We start from the raw sequence: 16,965 nt of genomic DNA on the forward strand, positions 1-16,965 counted from the left end.
AGGATGATTGTGAATAGAATGCTCGAGCGGAATGTATGTTTCTAGATGATGTCATGGCGCTTTTCTACGCAGGTGTTTGTGTGGCTTGTTTAGTGCTGCGAGATGAGTGTGTACGTGTGCGTGTGTGTTTGTGTGTGAGGTTGTGGCCACCCCCCCCCCCCCCCCTCCCCCCTTTATCCGGCACCGCCTGGATCGGATATGTTGCATGTCCGCCCGCCTTCGTGTTAATCGATTGTACATACATTGTTTGCTGTTAGCATAGGGTTTGCACGGCGCGATAGATGAATCCCCGAATTCCCTTACCCCGTGTTCGTATAAGTTCGCTACGCCCCATCAACTACTTACGTCATACTTCATCGTCCCGTGACTCACCGGCAAGACATTAGCAGTCCGGGGAGGGTTTGAAGCATTTGTTCCACGCGTTCCTAGGGATAGAAAAGAGCTATAACGCTGAAACAGAAAACCATGCTATATGAAAAACATTTAAAAACCACTGTGTAAACCAATAGGAAAGTGAGAGTCATGTTGGCAGAAGGGAGATAAACCTGGCGCTGGGATAACTGAAACAGAAAGCAAACAAAGGAAGTTAAAGTGCTTAGCGTATGGTGGGATGGGAAGTATTTAAAAGCTTTACTGGGCCGTACCGGGGCCCTAGTGCGAGCAAATAAGTAAAGAAAACTAGTTAACCCACAACATACGGGAGCGGCCGGTGGAAACGATTTAGGGAAGGAATAATCTATCGATATCATCAGCACCTACTAAACGACAACTAACAATTAACGAGCGGATAAATGGATGTGGCCTGGCATCAGCGGATCGCTGAAATTGAACCGGATTGTGGAGTGTGGTTGTTGGAAGTTGAGAATCCTGGCCCGGTAGTTCGTGTCTCTGAGTGTTACCCCGCTGTGTGTGTGCGTGTTTAGTGTATGTTGCGTTGCGGTCGTCGAGAAGAAAAAGTTTCCTTCCGGAGGGATCATTCCATGCTCGGAAGCAAGGAAACATAAAACTGCACGTGCTGTTAGGAAAAAGAATAGAACGAGGTACCACCTTAAGCTTAGGAAGCGATTAGATCCAGAAAAAAGGCGAGAGAAACGTAAATCGACAAGCGACAAACCAGTGGTCTAGAAATGGAAAACGGTAGGTATGATTCCTCCCCAGTTTTCCCTATCTTTTCCACTTTGTGTTTCTCTCTCGTTTAAACTCTCTCTCTCTCTCCCTCCCTGGTACACCGGTGGATTCGGTGTTTTCCGTCCAAACGAAAGAAGATGAAAAAAAGTAAAAAAGTAAAAGGGAAAGAAATGAGATTTAAACAAAACAGCTTGTTTTAAAAGAGATACACACGATAAACACTATAGAGAGAATCGCATGATAACGCAAGATATTGATATGTTAACTCCATCCCTCTTTACTACTCTTGTAAGAACATTTGAAAAATATAATAGTAAGTGCTAGTGTATGTTTTTTCTGCTTTTATCTGTTTCATTTGCAAGTTTCTTTTCTTTATTTTATGTGTTGATGCTTAGTGGATACTTTTGCTGATGTTCTGATGCCCCCGGCTTTACTTTTCTCTTTCTTTCATATTCAGTTCCGCCTGTTTGGGTGTGCTATGTGCTTGGTTTGATTTCCAATATCGAATCGTAAGCGTTATCGCGTTACGCTTTTTACTAGTGACCATATAAAGGTGATTGGCAAAGAAAGCAGGCTTTAATGGTTCAAAAGAATGGCTCCTATAAAAAAAAAAGATGTGAGAAAAAAGAAGAGCAATAACAACAGATATACGTTAAGCATGGAATGTCGGAAAAACAATGTCCAAGCAACAGTTCGATAAACGCTTGATCGGATATATAGGAGCTTGGAGGCGCTCGTAACACAACGTTTAACCTTCTCTGCCGTAAGTCCGCATTTACATACCTCCTCGTTGATCCTCGAATGCAGTCAACCATCCTTAGCAAACATTTTGGCACGAAAGCAAAATATTCCATAAAGTGTGCGGAAAAAATAAAATATAAAAACTACCCCAAAAGTATGGTGATCGTAAAACCTGCATGAACATATTGTAGCTATATTCTTAAAAAGGATAATTCGTAAAAAAAAAAAGATGAATCGTGGGATAGTCGGTTGCGATAGGAGAAAGACATTTGTTAACAGTGGCGAACAAAACGGGCGACATTTGATGTGGGAAACTGGTGTTTTCCGACACCACACCCCACTGCTTGTACCGAGGGTGGCTCGTTCGGCGTATTGTTGAAATTGGTGGTTGAGAAACGGAAAAAGACGAATTACTATATTCATATGTGCAACAATGCAACAAACACCGATATTCGAGCGATGTGAAACCCTAGCTGAAAGTGAAAGAAGAGACTATAAATAAATGTATTATACACTATTGTACCTATCACGGTATCAATGAATATTATGACCAGGGTAATGAGAAAGAAAATGGGAAAGTAGATGCTGGTGGGGTTTTTGTTTTTAATCCAGTTGAGTCAAATCTTTATTTCGAGAGTTTATCGGTGTATTCTAGAACGATTCAAATTGAGAGAGAATAAAATGAGATAAAATCGGACAATAATTGCCTTCTATTGCCCCACAACTTGGTAGTTCCTTACGCGGAATATATCCCGCACCCATGTTGCGCCGGCCAAAAGAGTTCACAAGTTCTTTACCTTCCTGTTGCATTGTGCAATTACTCTAGCAAATGGTAACATTTTATTCAAATCCTACCCTATGTGGCATTGAAGCATTCATATAAAAAAGATCGAAATATGATGGTTCGTAAATTTTAATCACTTTCTAAAATTGTTGCCACACACGTTGCTTTGCTTTCCTAGTATAGGAATCACCCGCTTCGCTTTTTTTCGTTCCGTCCAAGTAAATATTACTTTATCCGGTGGAGTGTGTACGATACGAGTGCTCGGTTCCACTACGAAATATAACAATTGCAAAACGACAATAGGGAACAATTGTGCCGTCCGTCTGGACACCTGTCTGCTGCCTGTCTATTGGTTCTTTGTGCTAAGAATAAATTTAAAAATCCGGAACATTAAATCGCTACATTAAAACGTGGGCGTTACGGTCTATGAAAAATTGCATATTAAAAATGATACCTTCCAAACGGAGGTTACACCTTCGCCCTTTATCGATAATCATCGGTTCTAGTACTTTACGGTAGTTGATCTACGGTTTTCGCTTGAAAACATGGCATCACATTGAAAGAAAATTCGGTTCATTCTACTTGGCACGCGCGTTTCTACAAAAAGGATTATGTCCGGTGTATTCCTTGACGGTTGTGTATTTATTATAGAATATATTTCGTGTGCATTTGAATATCGTTCAACTCTCAACTAAGGAAATACAAAAAAAAACACATTTATTTTTAAAATTTTGTTTTTCTTCCCCTAAAAAAACAGCCTCAAGCAAACAAAAACAAGCTGACTGGTTATCGGATGCATTTATACGTTACACGTGATGCTGGGCTAAATAAATTATCAACGAAACAAAAAGGGAGAGATTTTACATTAACAACGCGTTGATCGGCGGTTCTCTCTCACTGCCCCAAGGCTGGGAATGCAGACTCGAACTGTTTTGAACTATCGAAGTCTATCTCTGAGCAACAACATGTCCCTTACCAGTGTAAAGGACAATAAACGATAAAGTTTTCATATCTTTCAGATAACTGTCATTGCGCGATCGCGATCGACGTGATGAAGTGGGCATATCTAAAGCACTTAAACAACGCAAATATCTAACAGTGCTGTTTTTAAACAACGCTTAATGCAAAAGAGAGTATTTTCTCCATACAAACATGCACACATATTTTGATATTTGATATTCGTCTCGGTTCATCACAAATTAGCTTATCCTAGTTTCGAGTCCCATTTTCATTGGCCATTCATCATTTCATCCCATCGTCGCCATTTTTTTTTCTCACACCTTTTACGGCCGCCAGCTTTCCATCGTCCAGTCGTCACATCTATCCTCTTATTTTCTTATCCTCGGTACGGTAAGGAATAGTTGTGGTTTAACGCTATTCGCGAACGATTGGAAAACCTTAGGCCTCGAAGAATCAGTTCTCGTACTCGAGATAGTCGAACGTGTATCGCGGTTGGAACTCTTCCGAAAGCCGTTCCGGCTCCGTCACTGGCAGGTGGCACACCTTGTTGTGGCAGATGTACGCCGTCGGCATGTTCTTGACCATCTTGAAGTTGTCCAGCGACTTGCGGCGCCGTTCGATGTGCGCCGGTTGATCGATCTTCAGCTGCACGATGATCATGCCCGGGATGTGGAATTGGCGCACTGCATCGACGAGTGCGATCGCGTCAGCACTCTCCGGACCGACCACGATGAGGGTGTTTTTGCCGTGCTCCTCCAGGAGGGCGGCCGACATCATCGACGGGAGCACATAACCGAAGGGGGTCGTGTGCGAGAAGTAGTCGAACAGTGTACGGGCCTTCTCCTTGAGTCGCTCCTCTTCGAAGTAATCGCTCAGCAGGAGAAGATTGTGGGCGGCCACACTGTTGCCACATGGTTCCGCACCGTCGTGATCTAGTGTGAATGAAATAATTGATAGAACTTGACAAATTTACCTCTTGAACTTTAAATTTAGTCGGGAACACAGTAGGCTTGGCTAGTAAAACATATTGTAAAAATCGCAGTATGCTTCGCAGTTAAGCATGTTGATTAATAAAAAGGAAGACACCAAATATTGGTTCTTTTTAGGCGATACGAATCTTTGAAATCATTCAATAATTTGCGGCCAAATGTTAGAGATCTTTGATGGAAAAGTAATGTACGTCATAATCATAATTATGAGTGCAATGCACTACGTACAGCCATCTTGGATTACCAACAAGCGCTATGTGTCCAATACTAAAACTTGAAGGTATCAACAACTGTTATCCAAATCTTAAAGGAAGAAAAAGTTGTTTGAAAAAAGATTTTGAACTGAGCTTGAACAATCTATCAAGTTTAAAGGTACCTACAAATTTTAAAGCTACATATTTAATTAACCAAAATTCAAAACATTTCTTACGAGCACAACATAAATTCCTGCAACAATTTTTGTTCAAATGCTTCAACTATCCTTTTTGTTTCAAACAATGTTCTACCTTGGGTTTTATGATTCTTAAGTATTTAACGAATGTTCCCTTACCTTCCTTGAGTCTCACAGCCACATTGGGAGAGTTTGCTTCCGAGTAGAAATAGGCACCATGCTTTGGGTCCCAAAACAGTTCGTCCTGGATGTCCTGCAACTCCTTCGCCCAGTGCAATGCGTGTTCATCCAGTGAGGCCACGTAGTAGTCGATTAGTCCTTTGATCAGGAAGGCGTAGTCGTCTATAAATCCATATATGGGATGCTCTCTTCAAGGGAAGGAATTTAAACGATACTTTAGCACAGATACGATTGCTTCTACAAAACCGGGTGTTAAGAACGTCTACTTACGATGCTAGCGTTTCTTCGCTGCCTCCATAGCACGACCGAAGCAACTTCCTTGCCTGCACATCGTACAGATTCGCGCGAATAAACTTTACCAGCTCGCTCGCCGTGGCCAAATATTCGCTTCTCGCCGGCGCATCCTTAACGCATGCCATCTGCGACAGTCCAGACAGGACGAGTCCGTTCCATGCGCAAATTATTTTCGTGTCCAGGTGAGGCCTCGGTCGCTTATCTCGCACCTCGTGCAGCAGCTCGTTGCCAACGCGAAGAATTCGCTCCACCACCTCCGGCGTGGTTTCACACTTGTCCGCCGTTTCCTGCACCGACCCGTACACGATGAAGATGTTCTTACCGAGCAGGTGTCCATGTGGATCGCTGCTCGGTTCAACATTGCCCGCCTCCTGAATGTCGTAGTGCTCCGCAAACACTTCCATCGGGTTCACCTTTCCAAGGTCGCCGAATTTTTCCGCATTTCGCTGCAGAATCTCCTTGACCTCGCCGTACGTCCACGCGTAGAAGGCACCCTCAATCTTTTCCGCGCTATCCGCCGTCGGATACGAGTCGGCATCTTCACCGCTGTAGAAACCGCCCGCCGGATGGCGTAGGTCTTTGCACAGGTACCGATAGATCGCGTCTCCCACCGCGAGGTAAAGCGGTTTCCCTGTCAATCGGTACCCGTTGGCGTACAGTGAAAGTAGCTGACCTTGATCGTACAGCATCTTCTCGAAGTGTGGCACGTGCCACTTTTTGTCCACGGAGTAGCGTGCAAAACCACCGAACACATGATCGTGGATACCGCCTGCGGCCATCTTATCGAGTGTGTTCAGCACCACCCCCAGCACCTTGTGCTTCGGTTCCTGCACGTGCAGGTGAAACATGAGGTTCAGCTTGGATGCTTCGGGAAACTTGGGTGCATCCATCGAACCACCCCAAACCGGATCGTAGTTACGCTGGTAGATGTTGATCGCCTGCTTAAACTTTGTCTCCAGTGTCTCCACACCGGTCGGGTCCTCCATTTCTTCCGTTCGCTTCTGGTCAACGTTTCGGCGGATCGCTTCAATTACCGATCGCCCGGTCCTAGTGAGATCCTCCTTATCGGTAGACCACTTGTTCGCCAGCTTCGTCAGCACGGTCGTAAAGCCGGGCATACCCCAGCGATCTTTCGGTGGAAAGTACGTACCACCGGTGACGGGCGCAAGGTCGGGCGTAAGCCACACCGACATCGGCCACCCTCCGGACCCGTTAATGAGCAGAATGAACATCATATAAAGCTTGTCGATATCCGGGCGCTCCTCACGATCAACCTTTATGTTGATAAAGTGTTCGTTCATGATTTTGGCCACCTCCTCGCTCTCGAACGATTCCTTCTCCATCACGTGGCACCAGTGGCAGGTGCTGTAGCCAACGGAGAGGAAAATCAGCTTATTCTCATCCCGTGCCCGCTGGATCGCCTCATCGCCCCAAGGGTACCATTCGACTGGGTTGTGGGCATGCTGCAGAAGGTATGGCGATTTTTCCTGCTTTAACCGATTGGTGAACTTTGGTTCCTTCTCCGTGCTGGACGAGCTTCCCGATGAGTTTGCGTCCATCGTTATTCCTCCCTTGTTCGAGCAGGCACTGTTCGACGTATGCACCGAGTAAGCGGTCCAAAACAGGTTCCAAGATAATAGTTTCCAATTGCGCAACGAAACGAGTTACAATCACGAGGGAGACACGGGGTAGATTAGTAGAGAAAAATCGATAACTAGTACCGTCGAGTCATATCTCATCAGCTTACCGTACTTGCGTGTTGATACTCGCCAGCGGGTGATGCTGGGGCGAAGTCGGGGGGGACGCCGTAAGTTGGTGCACCTGCAGCGGATGGCCGGTTGAAAACGGACAACAGTTGTGCTCGACGAGCGAATGGGGACTAGCGACACCGCTGCGGTGTGGGGGTACTTTTCGCAGGTTGGCCGTGGACGTGCAGCAACGCAGATAGTTCGCTAGCGGGATTCTGGCGACGCTATGCAACATGCTATGAGAGCATAGGATCCTGGCGCCCGCCCCGGTTCCGCACTTGGTCCTGGATGTGGGTTGATTGCTTACAGCAAGCTCCGCAGATACACTGCTTCCCCTGTGTAGTTGCGTTGATTCGATGTGTGATTTGTTTTTCACCTGCAGAGTACTTACGGTTGTTTTATTTTTGTCTGTCTACTCGCGAAAAACTAGCAATCGTTAATTGTGAAACGAGTCGCCACTCAGTTTTTTTTTCGAACAAATCTGTTTATCCCTAATTTTGTATGTTATCGACCGAAACCACGACTATGAAAACAAAATTTGCCTTCGCGGAGGCACAGAAGAACATTCCAAAACACCACAACACTGCAGGACGTACTTAGATGAAAGTTGATTTGTGTAATCAAACAGGGAAAGAGGGGCAATGCACACCATGAAACACAAATTCAAATTCTTTGCTTCCAACAAATAGAGACATTGTGGAATTGATAAACAAAACACAAGAAAGTGCAAAAGATCCATTTGGATAAATTAAATATGCTTTTACTAAACAATTGCTGTAAATTACAGCTGATGCGTATAAATGCTTCCGAGGTCCGTTTTGCACCATGTTCCTTACAAACTTTGAATTGTCAACTTGTATGACAGGTATCATGTACCTTGAAAGGAAGTGATCTGATGGTGGCGTGGCTGACATATATTTTTTAAAAATTCCGTTGGGACTGCACGTATTATGGCTGCGTGCTGATTTAATCCCAATCGTGCTTTTATCCCCATACAAGGAATCTAACTAACACCAATTTGGGAATAAGATTTATTTGAAGCCTATCTCGCAAAGCACGCAGTTTATAAATTGTCGTTTTGAATCTCGCTCTATTTCTGATACATACAATACATTGCATTGAAGATCGACCAGATTGATTTTTGGAACATTGTGATTGCTTTTCTCATCAATAATAATCAAATTCACAGCAGTCAAGGTTAGACTTGATGATTCATTCGCCAAATTTGATCTCCAAGATGATCCGCACAAAAACTAGTTCTTTTGATATTGGCATGAGGTTGGGCTGCTAGAACTATAGTCACAATTTAAACACAACGTTCCAAACCGGATCCGTTACCGTGCTGATGCCATTAATTACCGGGCCGAATTAATGTATACAGATTATGCCATAACCACCGCACGACGAACGCCCCCCAACCAGCGATGCTCTAGACATACCTGTTTGTGGGTTTTCGCTCGTCTTCGGAGATAGAAAAACTAATTAGCATAAAATATTGCCCAAACCCAGACCAGCTCAGTGTTAGAACCTGCAGCACCGTTTGGTCTTTGGCCACGGCCAAGGGGAAAGCCATAACCTTTCTCATTTGTGTGCCCGAAAGAAACGAATGTGATCTTCGGCGGCAAGCCTATCACACTTTTAAATTTCATATACCACACCACCAGCGGTTTGGGGGGCAAAACGTGAGTGATCGTGAGTGAGCCACGGGCTGCCCTTGACTTGACCGGTGAAGATTATGGTAATTTTTTAAGCCTCACCGTGGAGCTTTTCTACGATTCTGCACGGGTGCTACCAGACTTTCAAACCTTTTCAACCCCCACCAAGGACAGGAGCCGCATGAAAGACTTTTGCTGCTTGACATTGATTTTGGAACGATGAAGAAAGTGCGTTTGGAACATAAATCGTCGGTTAGAAGATAAGTATATGTATCTGTAGCTCATTTGCACACTTTTGCAAAACACCTTGGTGCAACCAAAATGGAGGAAACGAAACAAAAAGATCAATTCTCTGTTTATCGATAGGTGATGCTTTATTCTATGCTAATTAGTCTTGCAAATTTAAATGATCTTCAACGTGTCGATCCAACCAACACAAAGGAGGGTTTATTAGGCGACCAAAAATGCACTACATCTACACATTTGTTTCATCAGTGCTAGTTTTAAAACAGATAGGGGTTTTGAGAAGAAAAGATAAACGAACATTAACCATTATGTTTTATAGCAACGTATTTCTAAAACCGGATGGTATTGCTTGTGGTTTCCGCGAATGATGAATTGTGACGGTTAAGGGAGCGCGCACCCCAAGGTGTTGGTTTTCTAAACTGTGCCTCTAAAAAGAGGCCTGAAGACATGCACAGTTTCACCAAAGGGCAACTAGATTTATGGACCCTTTTGGTGGTTAGTTAGCAAAAGGAGAAAATTAGTATCGTAAAACCACCATGGAGTGACCCTACGATAGCGACGGTTGGCGACAAAACCACACCGCGGGCTGCCGAGGAAGTTTTAAAGCTGGAGATGAATGACTCGCTGCAGACCGAACGACCGAAGGAACACCTCGCGTTGACAGTGAATGATGGCCCAATGATGGGTGAACTGGCTGTAGGCTGACATCCAGCACGTTCGTCCGTTTTAATGTGTCATCATCACTTCGAAGTTTAAACTGCACTGTAAAAAGCATAAAAAATAAACTCATAATATCCGAGGCGACTACCACGCACTCGAACTTGGGGAAAAAGCATATTGTATGCACTTGGCCTTTATGATTGAGCTGAACCATGGGGTACAAAAGACATTCACAGCAGGATATTGTACAGCGGCTCCTTTTACTTGGTCAAGTTCACCGAAGTGGCCGGAGCAGCATCCAACCGGTGGCCATGCTCAAGGTTTGAAATTTTTGAAAATCTTTCTTGTGTGCCCAAGCGACGGAAAATGTTTGCTCCCTCAAATAACATCAGTAGCTGTGTAAATATGCCATCAATTAGCCAACAGCCCCAACGCAGCTTGTGATGCCTGCTTTCGTCATCCGGTGGTAAATATAAAAGGAATGAAAACCCGCAGCTTTGATTTTGTTTGAACGGTGTTGTTATTATTGTTTCATCTCAGTATAGCTCTCTGTTGCTTTTTGCTATCATTCTCTCGTTGGTCTTTCGTTTCGTTTTTCTTACTAAGTGTAAAACATCAACATTTGTAGCATATAATTAAAAAAACACGCACACGACTTTCCGTAGCACAAACGTACGAAAAGATTAATTTCTTAGACGTAGACAATTTCGTTGGCACCTTCGTGGAAGAATAGCCAGCGTCTCGGCCCATCCGTTGGGGTGGCAGGAAGCCGAGAACGTTTCGAAGATTCGAAGATTTTTGTTATTTGCCCCTCCGCCCGTTGCTGTTCGATGTATCTCCTTTCCTTCCCGCATGATGTCTTCGGCTCATCGGGATGTTGGTTGACGAAGGATCGGGTGATCGAACGAGCTACTGAACTGGCGATAGAACTATAGCTGCTCAAATAGTAGGTGATAGGGAGGAGGTGCAGGAGATAGAGATGAGAAGGTTGAAGTAGGAAACTGGCCACATTAGAGGGAATAAGGCCCCGAAGAATGGAAGTCCGAACATCCAATCTCATGGACACGGACAAAGGACTCGATCGTCGGTGACTGCTAGGCTTAGTTCTGGCCAACCTGGTCCACCTGCGACTGCAGGTTCGAGATGACCTCACGCGGAACCTGGTCGCCGAGCAGCTGGAACAGGTCGACACGCTGGGCTCCGGGGATCGACTCGAGTGCGGCCACCTGGATACCCTGCTGGACTCCCTGAATCTGGGCGTCCTGTGGGATCAGCTGCTGGGTTTGGGCCTGTCGGATCGCCTCGTCGGTGAGCGCTCCTCCATCACGCTGCTGCGGTGCGGCCAGGGCCAGGGCGACGAGAGCGCAGAGGCAGATGGCAACCTTCATGGTGATGCTGTTATGGTGACGAAAGGAGAAGATAAATCGATGCCAAATTAAGTCGACTGTCCAGACAAATCAGGCTCCCCGGTGGCGGATGCTCTTCTGGTAGTTTCGTTTGCCCGCATAATCCTACCCGAACACTCCCAAAAAAGTGACCCACTTGCACGCGAGCGAATGTCGTACGGCCACAGAAGAGGGGACCTGTCGACCAAAAGACAACAGATCAGTTGAGTCGATGAAACCGGCCGCAGATCGCCGAAGTTGCCCCCGGAGCAGACGGTGGTGTCTTCGAACCGAACGGACGCCGTTGGGAGGCAAGTTTCGTAATCGAGCTCGACCACCGTTTCACCTTCTCTTGCCGGGTGGATTTAAAAAAAAAATTAAACCGAAAAAAACAAAAACTGGTGCCTTAATGAACGACACGATCCACTGTTCGGCCGATCGCCCAGTGAGACCTTTTCCTTTCCTTTGATCACATTAAAGCGACGATGGGACGGAACCTCCACTGGATGACCCTGCAGCAGAAGTCGCTCCTCCTCCTCCTCCTGCGCCTCCTTCCCCTTCAACGCGGCAGGTTTCGGCGCGGGCACGTTCAACAGTTTTCACTTTCGATGGCCTCCATCCGGGCTTTCTTCACGTGCTCGAATCCCTTTCCCACCGCGATCGCTTTCGATTTCGAGCACCATTCTCGATAATTGCACCGTTCCGCCGGTGGAAAGCGTTACGCGATTACGTGCGCGCCAATCGCGACTCCCAGCCGTTCGACATGGCGTCGCTGGGTGGTTTGCTGCACGTGCGCAGGACGAACGGGTATTACGTATTGCAATTCGTTAACCATTTTTTTAAAAGCTTCTGCGCATAATCCATACGTAGAGGATAAGCTGATTGTTCATTAATCAAATGCTTGTGTTCCCTGGTTCACGATTGCACACTACACTACCGTAAACTGCCTGCAACTATTTTTTCTGTTTGGTTAAATTCACTTTTATTTGCCACCAACCGGGAAATCGACGAATTCTGTCGCAATTCTACGACCACCTACCTTTTTGCTTCGAATGTGGGAAAGCCTGGGAGACGACGATCGGCGAGTCTGTCGACGCACACGGTTCACAGGGTGACGGTGTAAAGTGTTGGCGCCACCGATGCCGTTGGTTTTATATGCCCGAACGGTGCGCCCCTCCACTCGCACCGGGGGCGCACAGGGCCTCGCATCATCCAATCCCATGTAACTCCCATGGAGTCTTGGGAGTTCGGTTTCTATCGCACTCTCGCTCTACGCCTCTGTTTCATCTCTATTTTTCACACAACACAACACTTACTTTTTTACGATCGTGGTTTTTCGTGGAATCAACCCTGTTGAGGCCTCCCCCACCCTCTATCACTCTTCCCTCCCCATCGACAGATTTTCTTCTCAGCCGTCTCCGGTTTGGGATGCTAATGATTACGATCGTTCGTCGTCACCACAGGTTCGGCTAGGAACGAACGAACGTGAGAAGGAGTTGAAGTACTTTATGAAATCCTCCCCAGTGGTGGAACCAGAAAATTGATGAGCCGGTGAACCAAGAAGCTCAAATGCTGTCACAGCTTAAGATTTCTGGTACCGGTGAACATGTTGAAGCTGGTGCTTACAGAAGCTCGAGTCGAAAGTGAAACCATACGTTAAATGATAAAACTTTTCTGTTTAAAATCATTATCCTGTCTTTTTTATTTAGTTGTCGACAAAATTTAAAAAATAATGTAAAAACTGGAGGTTCAGCTTCCTTCATTCGAGAATCGAAGTAAGAATTGACATAAAACAGGTTTTTGTCGTTTATTGAAACATCTTCACGGGTACTAACGGACCTTGTTGCCAAATGATTGACTATCATAGATGATTGATTGTTATCAAATTTTACAACGGATAGCAATTGTGGCTTAGCAAATCGGTTCATTAATTTTCCATTCACGCCAAGTTAATAATAAACGGTCTACTATGTTATACGTCAATAAGGAAAGAATTTAGGAAGATTATTTCATTAATGATTCATGTTGTCATCAACAATTGTTTCTTATTTTGTTATTAGTCAGTTACATTGGAATAAGCTGTTAACATTAGTCAAGAAGTGGTTATTTAAATTATTGTTTTACATGCTGAATATATCCGTTTCAGCAAACGGTTTTAAATAACATTTGCTGAATACAGTCGGTATGATAAAAATTTGAAAAATTTAGTACAACCATTGTACTAAATATTTTGCATCCTTTAGTTTACCATAAAAATTTAACAAACGGAAACAAATGTGAAAACTCGAACAAGGCAACCGTTATACTATATAATAGCATTGGATTTGTAGTTTTTATATTTAGATGCTACAAGAATATGCATCAATATTAAAAAAAAAAAAACATTTAAGATAAGGTTGAGATTTAAGGTTGTATATGTTCATGACCGGGTGATGACAGCGTAGGATATTTTAACATCGACACTTTGAAATGATCCATAGAATACCACTCTGTGAGCAAAGCAAAAGAAATAGAAAGTTAAAATATCGTTAAACATAAATGCGCTATTGGTAGCCAATACAAATCCAATATAACTTGCTTCTAGTTCTTATCAATCCAGAGTTAAGCATTATACATGTTTGTTGAGCAGAAAACTTAAATTAATTCGTTCGTAAGGATGTTTCTAAATAATAGTTCTTCTAGCAAAAAGGAAACAAAGTTTTTCAGAAAATATGTCTAATAATAGTGATGATGGAAATAACCATAATGATGATGATGGTGATAACGATGGTGGTGATGGTGATATTAATGATGTTAAATTTATACATTATACATGCGAAGACCCGGAACTGGTTCAGCTTTAATAAGACTGTTTTGGTATCATGAAATGAATTTAAGCGAACAAATCGTACTCTAACATACTTAGGCTATGTGAATAAATAATAAACAAAGCAATGGAGGTGTTTAAGTTTACACTAAAATAAATTTATTTTCCATTTAGGATTTACTAAGTTTGTAAAAATTGCACAAGTCTTTCCAGTGATCAAACAACAAGCTCATCCGACGGCAGGCCATGTTGAGGTGGTGATGGTAACCGGCGCCTCCATAGGTGGTACGGTGAGGTGCTACTGGGGGAGAGATTCTTTCCCCCTCCCCAGCCATGGGCTGCCTTCTCGTGGTTGTCGTGATTGGTGTGCGACACTCCCTGCCGACACCATTGGTCTCCTCGGTTCGTAGCCCTCAGTTTCGTCGCTTTGTACATTCGAAGAAATCAACTTTGTATCCATAAGAGTAGGGTGCTTATGATAGTAAAATTGGTTTTGTTTTGTGTCGTGTGGTAGAAACATCCAGCTCGGTGTCCATTGGGCGCTTGCCTAGCCCAGCGCCGTCACACCGCGAGACGATCCGGCTGCTGGGCGTTTGTCTGTCGTATCCGATCGTAGCCAGCCTGTTCCTTGTTCCAAAGTTCGAGCCATCTGCGATCATATGTCGATCCGGTTGCGTTTTGCTTCCTTTTCTCTCTCCAGACCAGGGAGGATCCAGGGCGTTTTGCGAGTGGTCGGTTGGTTTGCGCTTAGTAGCGGGTGAGCAGTTCGTCGACGTTGCGCTGCAGAGGCTGGTAGACTGCAGGTTCGTCCAGGGGCACAACGATCTGGTTCACCTGAACAGGCACGTTGAACGGCACGTTCTCACGCTGGTTCACCAGCGGGGCAACCTGGAAGTCGAGCAATTTCTCTTCCGGCAGGACGAACTGCAGCTGCTGGGCACGCGCGAGCGTTTCCGGCCAGAACTGGTAGCCTTCGTTTTGTGGCCTGGCCAACGCCACGGCCAGCAGGGCAAACAGGCAGAGCACTACTTTCATCGTCTTTGGGATACTGGACGTTGGAGGGAGAGAGAGAAATTATGGAAAATTAAGCAAACAGGCAGAGTTAGGTGGAGTTCTCCTATTTTAACCGTACTCCAACTTGACATCCGACTCAAGCCAACTTCAACCATTGGAGCCTTGTTAGATCCATTTATTCCACTTGGCCCTCGTAATGACGAGCTTCAGCGATCGCGGACGGTGCACAACTTACCTTTTCCACTGCAGTAATCCGAAACGATAGAACAACGACTGGCCGCTAGCTGTCTTTATATGAATCTCTCCCCTCCCAGACGTAATTCTTATGGCGTACGGTGTGCGTGTCTTGGTTTTCATCGGAAGATATCACGTCAGGATGCTGCGGAGGCAAAAAAGCCATCCAAACTCGCTGTACACATCTCCACCCTAAATTTGGCCTGGGGAAGTTGATATGGACGATATTGGTGATCTGCCAGCTTCCTACCGCCCATACGGACACCTGTCCGTGTATGTGTGCCGGTGAGTTTTAAAAAAGCAAATTAGGAGATGTGGATTCAGAAAAAAAATGTAAAACAAAATAAATAAAGAAAAATTCGATTCAGCTTGCTCATTCCAGCGCATCGCCAGCGCGAAGAGAAAACCAAAGAAGCGACCCTGGAGCCGGATTGGCCGGTACGGGACGGAGCTAGATAATTTGCATCTTTAAATGTGAGAGAAATTGAAAGATAAGAAAAGCAAGGTTAAAATGTAGCCTACCGTATGGTCGCGATCCCGGAGCAGGAGGAGGAAGGGCTGTGAGCTGATTTTTATGTTCCACCGGCAGCGGCCTTTCACGGGTCACCCTTCCTTCCACTTCCTCGCGTTCCGAAGTTTTTAGAGAAAATCGAATTTAGCGACGATGCTAAACTTTTGTTGTTTTATTTTTTTGCAGGACTCTACTTTGTGTTGTTTTTTTAACATTCCATTTTCGAGTGTTTTGCTTATCGTCCAAAACACGATCGTCGAGGCAGGAGGATGAAGAAATATGGTGGGGTTATTTTTTTACGATTCTTAGCCAGAAGAACTTGTTTTTGTTTGATTTTGATCACCGTGTGCGGATTTGGTGGACTTTTTGGTAAATATTATTCTTAGAACCTGTACAGAAGGACGGGATGCCGAAGATTCTATGAGGAACACCTTCGCGCAGAAGCCTCACTTGTCCGCCTTGAAAGGGTACTGCTCTGGGATCAATGGTCTCAATGCTATGCTAGCCTTTGATATTAAAGAGATCTGCACGTCAGGTGGTAAACCAATTCATGATAGCTTTGAAAATATCTTATTTTTTCAGCAATAATATTCTTTTCGGGCGAAACAAACCAACTTCCTGGCGTGTAATAAGCTTTACTATTTCCATTATCGCCACAGACGTTATAATCACTTCCTGGTTGATGATGATTCGGTAGTTAAAAATATAATTCTTATTGCAGCAACAGTTATTTTTCTTTAATCATTCGTTTGAATATTTTTGTAATATTCTTCTTTTCTTTTCTCTCTTTCTTTCTCATTTTGTTTTCTTATCAAAATTTTTTAATCAATTGAAACTAAATAACATTAAAAAAAAAACTGATTCAATATAAAAAAGGTCATCAATTTACAGATATTCATACTTTCTGCCAGCGTCCTATGTTGCATTGGGAAATGCTGCCTTGCTCCTTGGCTTTCGATAAGAACACTTTACGATCGACGATCACATCAACTGGCAAGATTTGTTTAATTTTGGAACCGTGCGCCGTGCGGTTTTACGATTTTTCTCATCTTCTAAAACTGGTTTTCCTGGGCTGGTTGGAAGAATTTCGATGCACGAAAACGAAAAAAAAAAAAACAAAACCTGCGGCCAGACTAAAGAGCGACGGTGACAAACTTTATCACCCGACGGCACCAAGCCTTCGCGGTCGATGGAAACCGAACGTTGAATATGCTTAAACCGGTAGAGTGTTTTAGAGTG

At 44.5% G+C, this 16,965-nt stretch overlaps 2 protein-coding genes across 3 annotated transcripts; both read right to left on the reverse strand.

Moving 5' to 3' along the window:
- Positions 1-3,139: 3,139 nt before the first annotated feature.
- Positions 3,140-7,696, reverse strand: LOC131281158 (spermatogenesis-associated protein 20). Of its 2 annotated transcripts, XM_058310428.1 has the most exons (5): positions 7,607-7,696; positions 7,215-7,550; positions 5,444-7,054; positions 5,153-5,361; positions 3,140-4,545 (listed from the first exon to the last, which is right to left on the reverse strand). In XM_058310428.1, the coding sequence occupies exons 2-5, from the start codon at positions 7,448-7,450 to the stop codon at positions 4,067-4,069; spliced, it is 2,535 nt and encodes an 844-aa protein (XP_058166411.1). In that variant the 5' UTR covers positions 7,451-7,550; positions 7,607-7,696; the 3' UTR covers positions 3,140-4,066. The 2 variants fall into 2 exon arrangements, with proteins under 2 accessions (XP_058166411.1, XP_058166404.1); XM_058310421.1 differs by having other exon boundaries at positions 7,215-7,652.
- Positions 7,697-10,876: 3,180 nt separating this feature from the next.
- Positions 10,877-11,164, reverse strand: LOC131281597 (uncharacterized). The gene has a single exon (XM_058310940.1). The coding sequence runs from the start codon at positions 11,162-11,164 to the stop codon at positions 10,877-10,879; it is 288 nt and encodes a 95-aa protein (XP_058166923.1).
- Between the last annotated feature and the right edge of the window lie 5,801 nt (positions 11,165-16,965).

The sequence above is a fragment of the Anopheles ziemanni genome, chromosome 2 (assembly GCF_943734765.1).
Source record: "Anopheles ziemanni chromosome 2, idAnoZiCoDA_A2_x.2, whole genome shotgun sequence".
Taxonomy (NCBI): domain Eukaryota; kingdom Metazoa; phylum Arthropoda; class Insecta; order Diptera; family Culicidae; genus Anopheles; species Anopheles ziemanni.